We start from the raw sequence: 12,122 nt of genomic DNA on the forward strand, positions 1-12,122 counted from the left end.
TCTGGAGGATGAAAGAATCAATACCACTGACTGGCCTGCACGCTCACCTGACCTAAATCTAACAGACCACCTCTGTGACTCTATTTTGGGTCTATGTTTCCTTCTTTTTTTACTTCCTTCTAATTCAGCACTCTGTAAGTAGCTAATTTATATTCCCGTCATATAATGTAGCATCCTTTCGTTTCAAACACATTACTCAGTCCATATCAGTACAGATATCCAGCATAATGTTTTTACCACTTGAGATCTGATGTGTTTTTAAATAAAGCTGTCCTTTATTTATTTTTTGAGCAGTGCATATAACTATAGTACACACGTGTACAAATAACTCTACTGGTTTCATTCGTATCAAATGTGCGTCATTAACATCAAATCAGTATTCTGTCAGTCTTGGTATATTGTACCACTCCTGCTTCATTGTCAGTATGCATAACAAACACTATGGATGATGAATCTATTGTAAAACTCATGTTGAAATGTCCCGCTGCGTTAGTCTACACAAGGTGAAAGCCATTAACTCGATGTGGTATGTGACTGTGCAGGTAATGCTGGTCATTCAGAGCTCTTTTCCTCTGCTAAAGTTTGGGTCAGGGCTCAGTGTCTGCACACAGTAATTGTGTCCTTGAGCTATACCTATGTAATACAGAGCCGATTCCACTAGTCTTCCTACATGTTTTTTCCTCTACTCTCTTTCTTTGTTGCTGATCTTTGTTCCTTTCCTCTTCTTCTTCCTTTTAAGCGTTCTTCTCGGCATTCCTTGTTTTTCGGCCCCTTTGTTTCATCCCATCCCTCTTTCATTTGTCTCCTCTTCCTAAATGTTCTCTTCTGTTGTTCTCTTTGGTCCAGCTTCTCAATTATAGTTTAACAGGTGAAAACAGGTGGTGTTTTAGCTGACAGGGCAATGTGTATATGAGTGCATTTGGTCTACTGCGGAGCGGAAAATAAACCATGAAATTTAATCTTCACCACACAATAAAAAGTAGGAGTCAGTTGGTTCACACAAGGTTAAGCTAATGCTCACAGACTCACCAGTCTCTCTCCAACCCTGATCTCTTTGTCTCACACACAAACACACAAACGCACACATAAACTAGAGCCAGCACAGTAAAATTATTCCTCAGCAGCTCAGCTACGCTGTGAGTTATTCAGGCTGTTTTTACTTCGCCTAAGACACCAACACAGCATGTATTTTAGACCCAATTTTTAACTTGATTTTTATACTTTTTACATATTTCATACAGGAAAAAGAATAATAGAATCTGCATAGCATATCTAATACTTATATTTATGCTATGTTTTTACAATAATGAAGGTGAAGAGTATGTCTCTGTTTGGTTTAATGAGGTTTCTTCTATGGTTTCTACTCTGTGATCCATCCATCCATGCATCCATCCATCCATCCTCTTCTGCTTATCCTTGTCAGGGTTGCGGGGGGGCTGGAGCCTATCCAGCTGTCTTAAGGCGAAACGCGGGGTACTCTGTGATCCCATATTCCTAATATAGCTTCTAAAACATAATGCAGCTCTGTTTTAATTACACAGGTAAACATCCCCTGATGCTATATTTTAGTTATGTTCAGTTTACCCGTATCACTCTTGGACCCATTGTTTTGAGTTTTGTGAAGTTGATCTTGTTTTCTTTTTTGTGAGGTCATTGTTCTTGCTTTTAGTTTTGTTTCTGTTACTCTTTGAAATTCAGTTGGTGTTCTTTATATTTGGTTCCTTGTGTTTTTTTATTCTCCCCGGTTGCTCTTGTATAAAGTTTTGTCTGTCGTTTTGTAGCAGTTGTCTGGAGTTTTGTAGCATTGGTTGTCATTTGGTATTTGTTTACTGGATTTCTTATGTGCTTAGTTTTGTACTTTTTCTGGTCTTAGTGTTTATTTGCTCCCCTCCGTGTTTTTCCCTTATTCTTAGTTTTTTTATTTGGTGCATTAGGTATGCATAGATCATCTGTAGATTTACACTTTCTCAGTGTCTTCTTTCACTTCATATATAATCCTAGAATTGTTACAGTGTGTTGGGATCAGAACTCTGCGGGGGCCCGACAGTCTGCAGCAGAAATCCTTATTCCTCTTGTCACTGATGATAGTCTTTTAGGACTGACTGTGTTTCTGAGGGTTGATATGCTGCTGAATGAATTTTGGACAGAGAATGTTACACAATGAAAAGGACTCTAAATTGCCTAAAGCACAAAACCCAATTCCCCTTCCTTACAGTACATTTTGCTCCTCTGGTTCATTGAGGGACAGGTCAGCAGTTCCTCTGGCTTTCAAAACCGAGGCTTGCAATACAATCCATAAGTCCTTTGTGCTCTCCAAACCCAAACTATTCCCTTTTCATTTTTTTCCAAACCTCAGATTCTCCTCAAAGGCCCCATTAGGGCCCCTCGTTGTGTCCAAATCCACCAAAGCCCCCCAAAATATGTACTTTTATTCCTTTTAAACCTTTAGCCTCTGGCTATCTGTGAGAATACAACAGCTAGCCAGCAAGAACCCCTGCAGTGTTAATGCCCTTTTATGTTTACTGTAAGTGGTTTGCTCACTTTATATCGCCGTCCTATGACCTTTGGAGTAGAAGAAATGTGCCCAGAAGTGCACTTGTTTACGGTATGATTTCCAAAGATGGAATATTTTTTAGGTTTAAGTTCAGTCTGTCATCTTTATTAATTTTGAGAAATAGTTCTGCCTCCTTACCTCATACAGTTGGTTGAGAGTGAAGAGCTGCTCCTGTAGCAACATGGATTGAGTTTCTTGTTTGAAGGCCTGCAAAGGTTTTTGCTTAAGGAGATCCGACAGCTACTTATTCATATTCTGATCAAACCTGTAGTGTTAAGCCTTTTCTATATACCCATTTCATAAACAATATGTAAATGATGCTGCATCCTTTTAGACTGTATAGTCAGATTCTGTTCCAGCATCAGTACGCTCTGATACAAGCGAGAGAGGAGCATGCTGAGGCTTATATTCTGGGATTTTGTTTGTCACTACGCATTTCATTAACGTGTTGTTGAGCCTCTGGCTGGCTTAGTCAATGATTGATGTAACATAGATATAGCTGCATTAGTCCTTATCCCTGTATACACAGTGTACGTACACTGTGTGTGTGTGTTGAGATTTTTTTTTTTTTTTTTTGCTGTATACAAGTAATTGTGTTAATCCCTGGCGCTGATTGGCAGTACAGTATACACATGGCGAATTGTGTTTCTGTATCTTCTTGTGAGCAAATGTAAAAGTGCGTCTTGATTTCCAACTGTAGTTATGTGCATGTATAAGGAGACACAGCATTCAGTGTTACTTTTGATTTTCAGCTATTTAGCAATACACTCATACTTTATTAGGAACACCTTGATGGTACCAGGTTGGACTCATTTACTACAGAAGCCCCTTATTTCTTCATGGCACAGATACAACAAGGTGCTAGAAACATTGCTAAGAGATTTTGCTTCATATTTACATGATAACATTACACAGGTACTACAGGTTTGTCAGCTGCACACCTGTGATGTGAATCTCCCATTGCACCACAACGCAAAAGTGCTCTATTGGATTGAGATCTGATGACTGTACAGGCCATTTAAGTACAGTGAACTCATTATCATGTTCAAGAAACCAGTTTCAGATGATTGAGCTTTCTGACATGTTGCATTATTGTGCTGTAAGCGGACATCAGAAGATGGGTACACTGTAGTCAGAAAGTCAGCAACAATCCTAGACAGGTGTGGTGTTTAAATGATGCTCAGTTGGTTCTAAGGGGCCACAAGTATGCTGAGAAACTTTTTCTCACATCATTACACCAGCAGCCTGAACTGTTGATACAAGGCAGGATGCATTCATCCTTTCATGCCAAATTCTGACTCTACCATCCAAATTCAAATTCAAATTTTATTTGTCACATACACAGTCATACACAGTACGATATGCAGTGAAATGCTTAGACAACTGCTCGTGACCTAAAGAAAAAAAAAGAAAGACTATGAATAGGATAGGATGTCGTAATGTCCTAATGTCGTAGTGGAAATTGAGACTTATCAGACCAAGCAATGTTTTTTTCCAATCTTCTGCTGTTCAGTTTTGGTGAATTATAGCCTGATTTTCTGTGTTTAGCAGACAAAGATGTGGTCTTCTGCTGCTGTAGCCAATCTGTTTCAAGGTTCAATGTGTTGTTCATTCAGAGATGCATCTTTGCATTCTAATGATTGGTTGTTTGAGTTACTTTGGACCTCTGTCATCATCTGGAAGAAATCTGGTCATTTTTCTCTGACCTCTGTCATCAACATGGCATTTTCACCCAGAGAACCGCTCGCTGGATATTTTTGCTGTTTTGGACCGTTCTCTGTAAGCTTTGGGGTTGGTTATGCAGCAACGTACTGCATACTGAAGTACTAAAATCAGCAACAATGCCATGTTCATAGTCACTTAAATCACTTTTTGTTTGCCATTCAGATGCTCAGTTTGAACTTCAGCAAGTCATCTAAGCCAGTGGTTCCCAAACTTTTATTGCTAGGCCCCCCTTTGTTTTACAAGAAAATCTTCAGTTGCAGGAGTAGTTAGTCGTTATAAGAAGTGTTTGTGGACTAAAAAAATAGAATTTGATTTGGAGAGCCCAGCGTGTGCTCCCGACACAGGGGAAACGAATTCTGTCGGGGATACCTACCTTGGAACGACAGCTGTTGTGGAGGTGAAGCCAAAGCCAAGATATGCTTCATGTTCTAGTCTTTAGCTTGGAAGGAAGTTGGTTTGGAAGCATATTTAGCGATGCTTCTAGCTATGCTTTGCGTTTGCATGGGAGCCCCTTAAAAAAAACCTGTCCATTATGCTAGAAGTCTCCAAGCATTTTTTTCTTTTCTTTTATTTTTAATATCATACCGCGCCCCCCCTGTAATGGCTCCCCTCACTTTGAGAACCCCTTGTCTAAGCTATGTTGACAAAAGGCTAAATGCATTGGGTTGCTGCAGTGTGATTGGTTGATTAAACATTTTTATTAAATTGATCAGGCATACCTAATAAAATGGCCAGTCATACATTATATTAGTAAGGGTGTGACTTTTTTTAAGAAAGCACCCTATCTGTATTAATGCAGTTTTGTGGGACCCTCGCTCAATTTTCTAGGTTTATGAGTCCTTTATGAATTCAGAATTAGTGTATGAATGAGTTTCGGTGACTATAAAACTCGTTCCACCAGTACATTAGTCAAACCAGTGAAACCAATAAAACCCTTTCTAAAGCCTTTGTATATTTTCAATAATGCTTTTCATGACCCTGATTAAAATTTTAAGTACTCTCATGAGCTTACTGTAACTTTTTAAAGATTAGAGGATTTAATGGCTCTGTCCATTTATAATACTCCAGAGGGAACATTACAGTCTCCACCTACAGCCACAAAAGAACAGGGAGGGACGTTTCCTACTGCAATATAACTTTTTTCTCTTTTTTTTTCTTCTTTTTTTTGCATGAAGCCTTTGAATTTTAAAACATTTAAGCATCTTTTGTTTTCCCATATTGTTTCTCTTCCTGAGTGACAACAACAAAGCTGATAAACTGCCAGACACCAGAACAAATGTAAAATGACACGGATTACACAAACACTCTCAAAATAATGAATCGCTGATTGATGATGGGCTTCTGAACTCAAGCTGTCCTGACATGATTTGGTTTTGTAATAAGTTTTTTTATCACTTTTTTTTAAACTTGCTCTCCCCATCTGGATCCACTCTTCTGTCTTCTTTCCTATCCTCCACGATCCACTTAGCCCCTCCCCTGTCTCATTGTCCTTCTTTCCCACTCTGTCCAGTGTGTCACTTCATGCCTGGCTAGCTGCTGTCTCACCCATCACGAAGAGAAGACAGTAAGAAACAGATGTAGCACTGGCAGATATCTGACATCAAAACACTTTACAGGCAAAGCACTCTATCATTTTTCATCAGTGACAGCTCACTCTCAAAAAAAAAAAGCAAAGAGGAGAAAGTGAAGATATGATGTGGAGTGTGGTTAAAAACTGGAAGACATCATGCGCACATAGAATAATTCATACCAGTGTTTAGCAGTATCGGTTAATGGGCGGGCCATGTATGGACACGCTGGTTTTAGTGCAAAGTTTCCTGAGTCTGCACCTCTTTTTATAACTCTTGCAAACACATGAGAAGAGAGAGGTGGGAGTTTAAGAGGACAGAGAAGGACTTGAGAAAAAATGGTGATGGTTTTCCTTTTTGTTATTATGAAAAGGTCATCTGGATACGAGCAACAATTAGCACAGCTCAACTAATCATTTCCAGCAAATTATAATGGACAAAATGCAAATGCTGGAATTAAATAGAAACTACCTAGCAATGTATGACTGATTAGACTTTTTGTGGGTGCTCTATATGCATTCATTTGTGACAAATGGAAAAGAAAAAAAGTTGTAAAAGTTTCTCCTTTTATTTAGACCATCCGTCACCTACTCAGAGTTAATTTTTCGATGCTTTTACCTGATGGCAGCAGAAGGAGCTTCCTGAAGCAAAAATTATAAAGAAAAATGTGCTGTAGGTGCTACAAAGTTTTTCTGCTGTTTTGAATTTTATTTTGCATAACTTTTCGAGGTGCTTAAAGCACAGTGATGCACATAAATCATCATTAAATTCACTGACAGGTGTGCACAGAAATCCCCTCAGTTGCTTTGCTGTGGGTGGGTCTTGAAACCTTTTAAAACTGTCTAGACAGATTTTATTGACTGATTACATCCATTAGCAAGTGACTTTTAATTTTTTTTGATAGCCTGCTGTAAACCAGATTGTGACATTGTCTATCTTTCTGTCTTTGGGTGTCATTGAGATACACAAGTCACAAGTTGTTTTCTGGCTTTTCTTTTTTTTTCTAAATGCTAATCGCTCAGCCTAAATCTAATTACAGGGGCTTTTAGGTCACTCATTTGATAATTATGGAGTCAGTAATGTATTTTATTAATGTCATTGGAATAATAAATTAGGAGGTCCATTAAAATTGCATCAAAGGTCACATGGTTTCACCTTTTTGATTGATGTGGGGAAGAGAATTTGAGATTATTAGAGATGACATCCGTGGTTCCAGTAGCTTTCATTTGCCAAAACATTTATCAGCATCGAGCCTCGCTTGGGAAACATGATTGATGATAAAATGACTGCTCCAAAATGTGAAAATATGAAGCTACAAATCTAAATAGAGGTGTTAAAAGTGGTCAGCAAAGGTATTAAACACTATCTACAGGAAGCGAGAGGAAGAAAACATTTTGGGGAAAAAAAGGAAATGATTTGAAAATTATTTCAAACTTGTATTTAATTGTATCCTTTACACACAAATGTTCAAAAAACGTTTAAACATTTTGACTAAGTTGATGACTGTGAAGTTTACTGGAGGCTACTGGTGCCATCTGGCCAGGAACAAGTGTGACTTCACTGCTTTGCCTGAACCGTGCTTCATTTGTGTATGTAACAAAATGAAAACATGTGTGTGATTTTTCTGCTTTATGCTGCTTCTGGTTTTTCTCTTGTTAGGTAGAGCCATCAAACATGTGAAGGAGTCTATTTTCACCTCAGAGGCGGGAGCCAGAAGGGGCGTTCCCAAAGTCCTGGTCGTTCTGACCGATGGACGTTCACAAGACGATGTCAACAAAGTGTCCAAGGAGATGCAGGTGGAGGGTGGGTATTTACGTCATTAATCCTCAAATGCAATGAACGATGACTTACTCTGGCCCTAAAGTATGAGTCTGTGACAGTCGCTGAGATATGTAATGTTATGATGAGTGTGTGTGGTTAGAGTCCAGGAAGAAGATCAGAGAAAATCCTCATTCGACCTCTCTGTTTCAGTCCTGTATCTCTCGCCCTGCTACAGCAAGAAAACTAACAGTGTGTTAGATTAAAGGACTTAATTAATTCCAGCTTGTAATGAGTCTTCGTATTTAATTTCATTCTCAGGCTACATCATCTTCGCAATTGGCTTTGCGGACGCAGACTACGGTGAGCTGGTGAATATCGCCAGCAAACCCAGTGACAGACACGTCTTTTTTGTGGACGATTTGGACGCTGTGAAGAAAATAGAAGAGCAGCTCATTACCTTTGTCTGTGAGGCTGCCACTGCCAGTGAGTAACACCACCTCATGTTTAAAACAGAGAGAGAGAGAGGCCGGGAGGAAAATGAGTTCAAGTCAGATGGGGATACAGACAGACAGAAGGGAAGAGGGACAGAATAAAATTCAGCTGGGAGAAAAGGAGATATGTATCCTGAGGAAAAAAATGGAGGAGAGGAGAATTTGTGCTAATGTTGTATGAACTAACAGACTCAGTTTTTTTCTTTCAGCTTGTCCGTCTGTTTTGATGAGCGGTAACACGTTGGCAGGTAAGAGGTTCAAATACCAATCACACAGGGCCATGCACTGTACTGAAACCCCTGGACAGGAAGTAAATAATAATGACAGCAATTACATGATGATAGGCCACATAGTGGTGCTGGCAGTGATTATTGATTATTACACCAAAGTGTTAATGGAGATGATTCTGCTGCAGGTTTCCGTATGATGGAGAAGTTTGGCCTGGTAGAGAAGGAGTATAGCACCATACCGGGAGTTTCTCTGGAGCCGGGTTCATTCAACAGCTTCCCTTGCTACAGGTTACACCGTGATGCCCTGGTGTCTCAGCCCACCAAGTGAGTAAATGAACACTGATCCATCCGTTCACATCACAAGAATTGTGTCCTCCTTGAGTATTGGTCAGATTTTACTGAAACTTACAAACAGTGATCACCTAATGGGCTTTCACTCAAACTGTGCTCAACGTTAATGAGCTTCATAAACTCCAAACACAGCTCCAAATTCTTTAAGGTTGCATGTTGCTACATTTTGCATGAATAAAATGATAAAGACAGAACTTTGCTGGATACCATTTGATATGATAGCTTGAAGCATCGCTTTGTATATCACTTGTATCCTGTTAGATGGTGATGATCGTGATCTTATTGGTTATGGTCAAGGATGGAGTGGTCCTGTTGGGTGAATCCCTCATAAGGAAGGTGTGGTTCGGGACTTTCTATCACCATTATGCTAACATCAGTATTATGGCCACTGCCAAGTATAACATGCTGATGTGTTTACATATTTTTACATACTTTTTGGCTATGGTTGTAAATACTCCTGAACTCAAACACTTTCTTTTGGTGGTGAACTGAATGAATTTGTCCTGGGTATGACTGCTTGAGAGACTCTTCGACTTCTCATTGGATTTTAATTCTCATTAGTTTGTGCAATACAGCCAACCAATGGCAAGATAACTTATCAGTTTCTACAAATTACACTTTACAAGAACCTGTGAACTGTGATGGATCACAAGACACATGAGTCACTATGCCACTGAAATTGTATTTCAGTTGGCAGTCAATAAAGTTGTGCATCATTATTTCATCTGGTAAGGAAGTGGACTTGCTCAGATTACTGTTCTCTTCATTTTCATTAATGATTTGCTCTGTTTTAGCTGAACACACAGTTTAGCTTTTCTAATTGATTCTCTTGTCAGAAAACTCTTAACTGGAGTCTGCATCTAATATAACAGTAACTTTTAAGCAGCCAAAAAACATCCATCCATTTTCTTAACCACTTATCCAACTTTAAAATGGGGTTGGAACCTATCCCAGCTGCCACATGGTGAAAAGCTGGGTACACCCTGGACAGGCTGCACTTTCTTCGCATAGTTAGCACATACAGGCAGATAACCCCTCATCTAACGTCCAACATGCATGACTTTGGACTGTGGGAGGAAGAGAACACAAACACATGCCAGTAACCTTCTTACTGTGAGGTTATTGTGCTAACCACTGCAGCACCACGCTACCCAAGCCAAAAAACAACTGATTACATTTCTTCTTTATGACTGCTAACTTGCCTGACAGCACAAATGCTTGATGAACAATTGGCACATCTGGAGTTGGCAGCTGGGCATAGCTTTATTCAAGTGTCATTAAGAATGAGATTAGATCTTAGAGCAAATAAGCAAAGATGATTTTGGCCATGAGAATGATCATGACACACGGACACGATAATAAATGAATCAGAAACATCTGTAATGCACTACTTTCTCCTTCCTAAGGTCTGGGTTCACACACTTCTGATAGCTGTGTGCCAAATCAGGAAGCTACATTTGTGTTTTTAATATGTTTGACTTTTTTTTCTGATTTATGGTTAAAGTAAATGCTTCTGTATTTACATTCATGAAGGAGTCTTTTTAGTTCTTGACAATGATGCACCTACTTCCTTGAGAGTGTTCTTGACTTAGATGTTGTAAAGATGTTTTTTTATCCGTGGAAATAATTCTGTCATCAAACACTTTAGTTGTCTTCTGTGGTCTTTCTGGGTTTTCGATCTTGTTGGCCACTGTATTCTTTCTTTTTAAGAATGAACCAGATTGTTAAGATGGTCACTTCTAAAGTTTTTCTTTTCTCTCTGATAGATTTATTTTGGTTTTCTTGGTTAATGATCACCTTTTTTACTTCGTTCGGCATCTCTTTTGATCTATTTTTGATGATTTCCATGAAAAGCTCCCAAATGCAAGTGAAAAACTTTGAATCACCTCCAGGTTATTTATCTCCTATTTGCTATAGAATAATGAGAGAAACTGCTTCACCTGGCTATTAAACTGCCTGTCAGCCAGTTTCCAATTATATTTGAGCCTCTAGAAATGGAGGACTGTTTATACAAATGGCTCTAATTCCGAAACAGTTACAATACAGTACAGTACCTTTGTTACACCCCTTAAATTAAAGCTGAAAGTCTGTACTTCAATCACACATTGATTGTTTGATTTAAACTGTGGTGGTGTACAGAACTGTGTCATTGTCCATTGTACCTTAAACAAAATTAACAATTTTATTTGGTCTGTGTTTTTATATCTACAGTTTTAAACATGTACAAATAAATTGTTTAAATAAACAAACAGACAATTAAATAAATAAGTACATTTTTTATTTTAATAAATAAATAACATTTAATCAGTGTTTTGATAATTTTACATTATGTACACTTTATTCATCCAATAGGAAATTAGTCCTCTGCATTTAACCCATTCACTCAGTGAAGCAGTGGCCAGCCACCAATCCAGCACCCAGGGAGCAGTGTATAAAGACAGTACCTTGCTCATGGGTATCTCAGGGTAGCTGTTTGGTGGATTTAAACCCCCAACCTTGCTATCATGGGGCGAACACTCTACCTACTGAGCTATCACTATCCCCACCTAATCAATATATTCACTCTTTCTTGGAATTATACACCTCTAGGAAGTCAGGCACAGAACTAATAGTGAAAAAAAAACATGTCTTAAAGCTAAAACTGCAACAAGCCAGCCAGGAGTCGAACCTAGAATCTTCTGATCCGTAGTCAGACACGTTATCCGTTGCGCCACTGGCCCACATGCAAGGTCCTGGGAAGAACTTGAAAGCATTCGTAGAGATTTTTCATATAGGTTAAAAGATTTGGTATGTATCTACAGTAGCACTACACTGCAGGTACACGTTTAAATACAACATACATGTTTGCTTACACTCAATAGCACTCAGAGCATTCAGTGGCTACAGTTTCGATCCCCAAGGTCTTTTCCGATGTTTTCCGAGCTTATTTCCACTTGATGCTGTCAACAAACTTCCATTTCAGCTTCCTGTTCTTTGATTGCTCATTTTCTGAAAAGTGACAACCACTCTGAAAAACTGAAGCTTAGGAGATTTAAGCCTGAAGTGCTCGGAGGCAGCTACCTATAAAAAGACTAGGCTCTGTGATTAAAAAGAGGCTGGTGCTCATAGTGAGTCTCAGGCAGCTGAAAACACTCTAAAAGCAATCACAACAGCTAAAAAGAGACAGCACACTTTTAAAGACACCTAGTGCATACAAGTCTTTAAGGCACAGCTAAGCTCGCTATGTGTGTGTTTGCCTGTCTTTTCATGTGTGTGCCAGGTATCTTCACCCTGAGGGTTTACCATCTGACTATACTATTTCTATGATGCTCCGCCTACTTCCCGAGACCCCACAGGAACCTTTTGCGTTGTGGGAAATCCTCAACAAGGACAACGACCCGTTAGTTGGACTGATTCTTGACAGTGAGTTTGAATCACCTATTTTCTTTCTTCTTTACCTTTT

The 12,122-nt window shown here is 39.1% G+C and overlaps 1 protein-coding gene and 1 non-coding gene across 5 annotated transcripts in view; one reads left to right on the forward strand and one right to left on the reverse strand.

Annotated features, from left to right (window-relative positions):
• The window catches only part of LOC100699146 (collagen alpha-1(XIV) chain), a 152,154-nt gene that overhangs the window by 79,706 nt on the left and 60,326 nt on the right, over positions 1–12,122 (forward strand). For all 4 annotated transcript variants that reach the window (XR_003222272.1, XM_025911718.1, XM_019364636.2 and 1 more), the window contains exons 28-32: positions 7,507–7,650; positions 7,927–8,091; positions 8,309–8,347; positions 8,515–8,653; positions 11,940–12,082. Coding sequence is in view for 3 of the 4 variants with exons in the window: in XM_025911718.1 (XP_025767503.1) it covers positions 7,507–7,650; positions 7,927–8,091; positions 8,309–8,347; positions 8,515–8,653; positions 11,940–12,082 (630 nt within the window). In the remaining variant the exon portion in view is untranslated. The remainder of the gene's footprint in view (positions 1–7,506; positions 7,651–7,926; positions 8,092–8,308; positions 8,348–8,514; positions 8,654–11,939; positions 12,083–12,122) is intronic.
• Positions 11,328–11,400, reverse strand: trnar-acg (transfer RNA arginine (anticodon ACG)). Its single transcript has one exon. It is a non-coding gene; the product is annotated as a tRNA-Arg (tRNA).

This window comes from Oreochromis niloticus, linkage group LG11 (genome assembly GCF_001858045.2).
Source record: "Oreochromis niloticus isolate F11D_XX linkage group LG11, O_niloticus_UMD_NMBU, whole genome shotgun sequence".
Lineage (NCBI taxonomy): Eukaryota > Metazoa > Chordata > Actinopteri > Cichliformes > Cichlidae > Oreochromis > Oreochromis niloticus.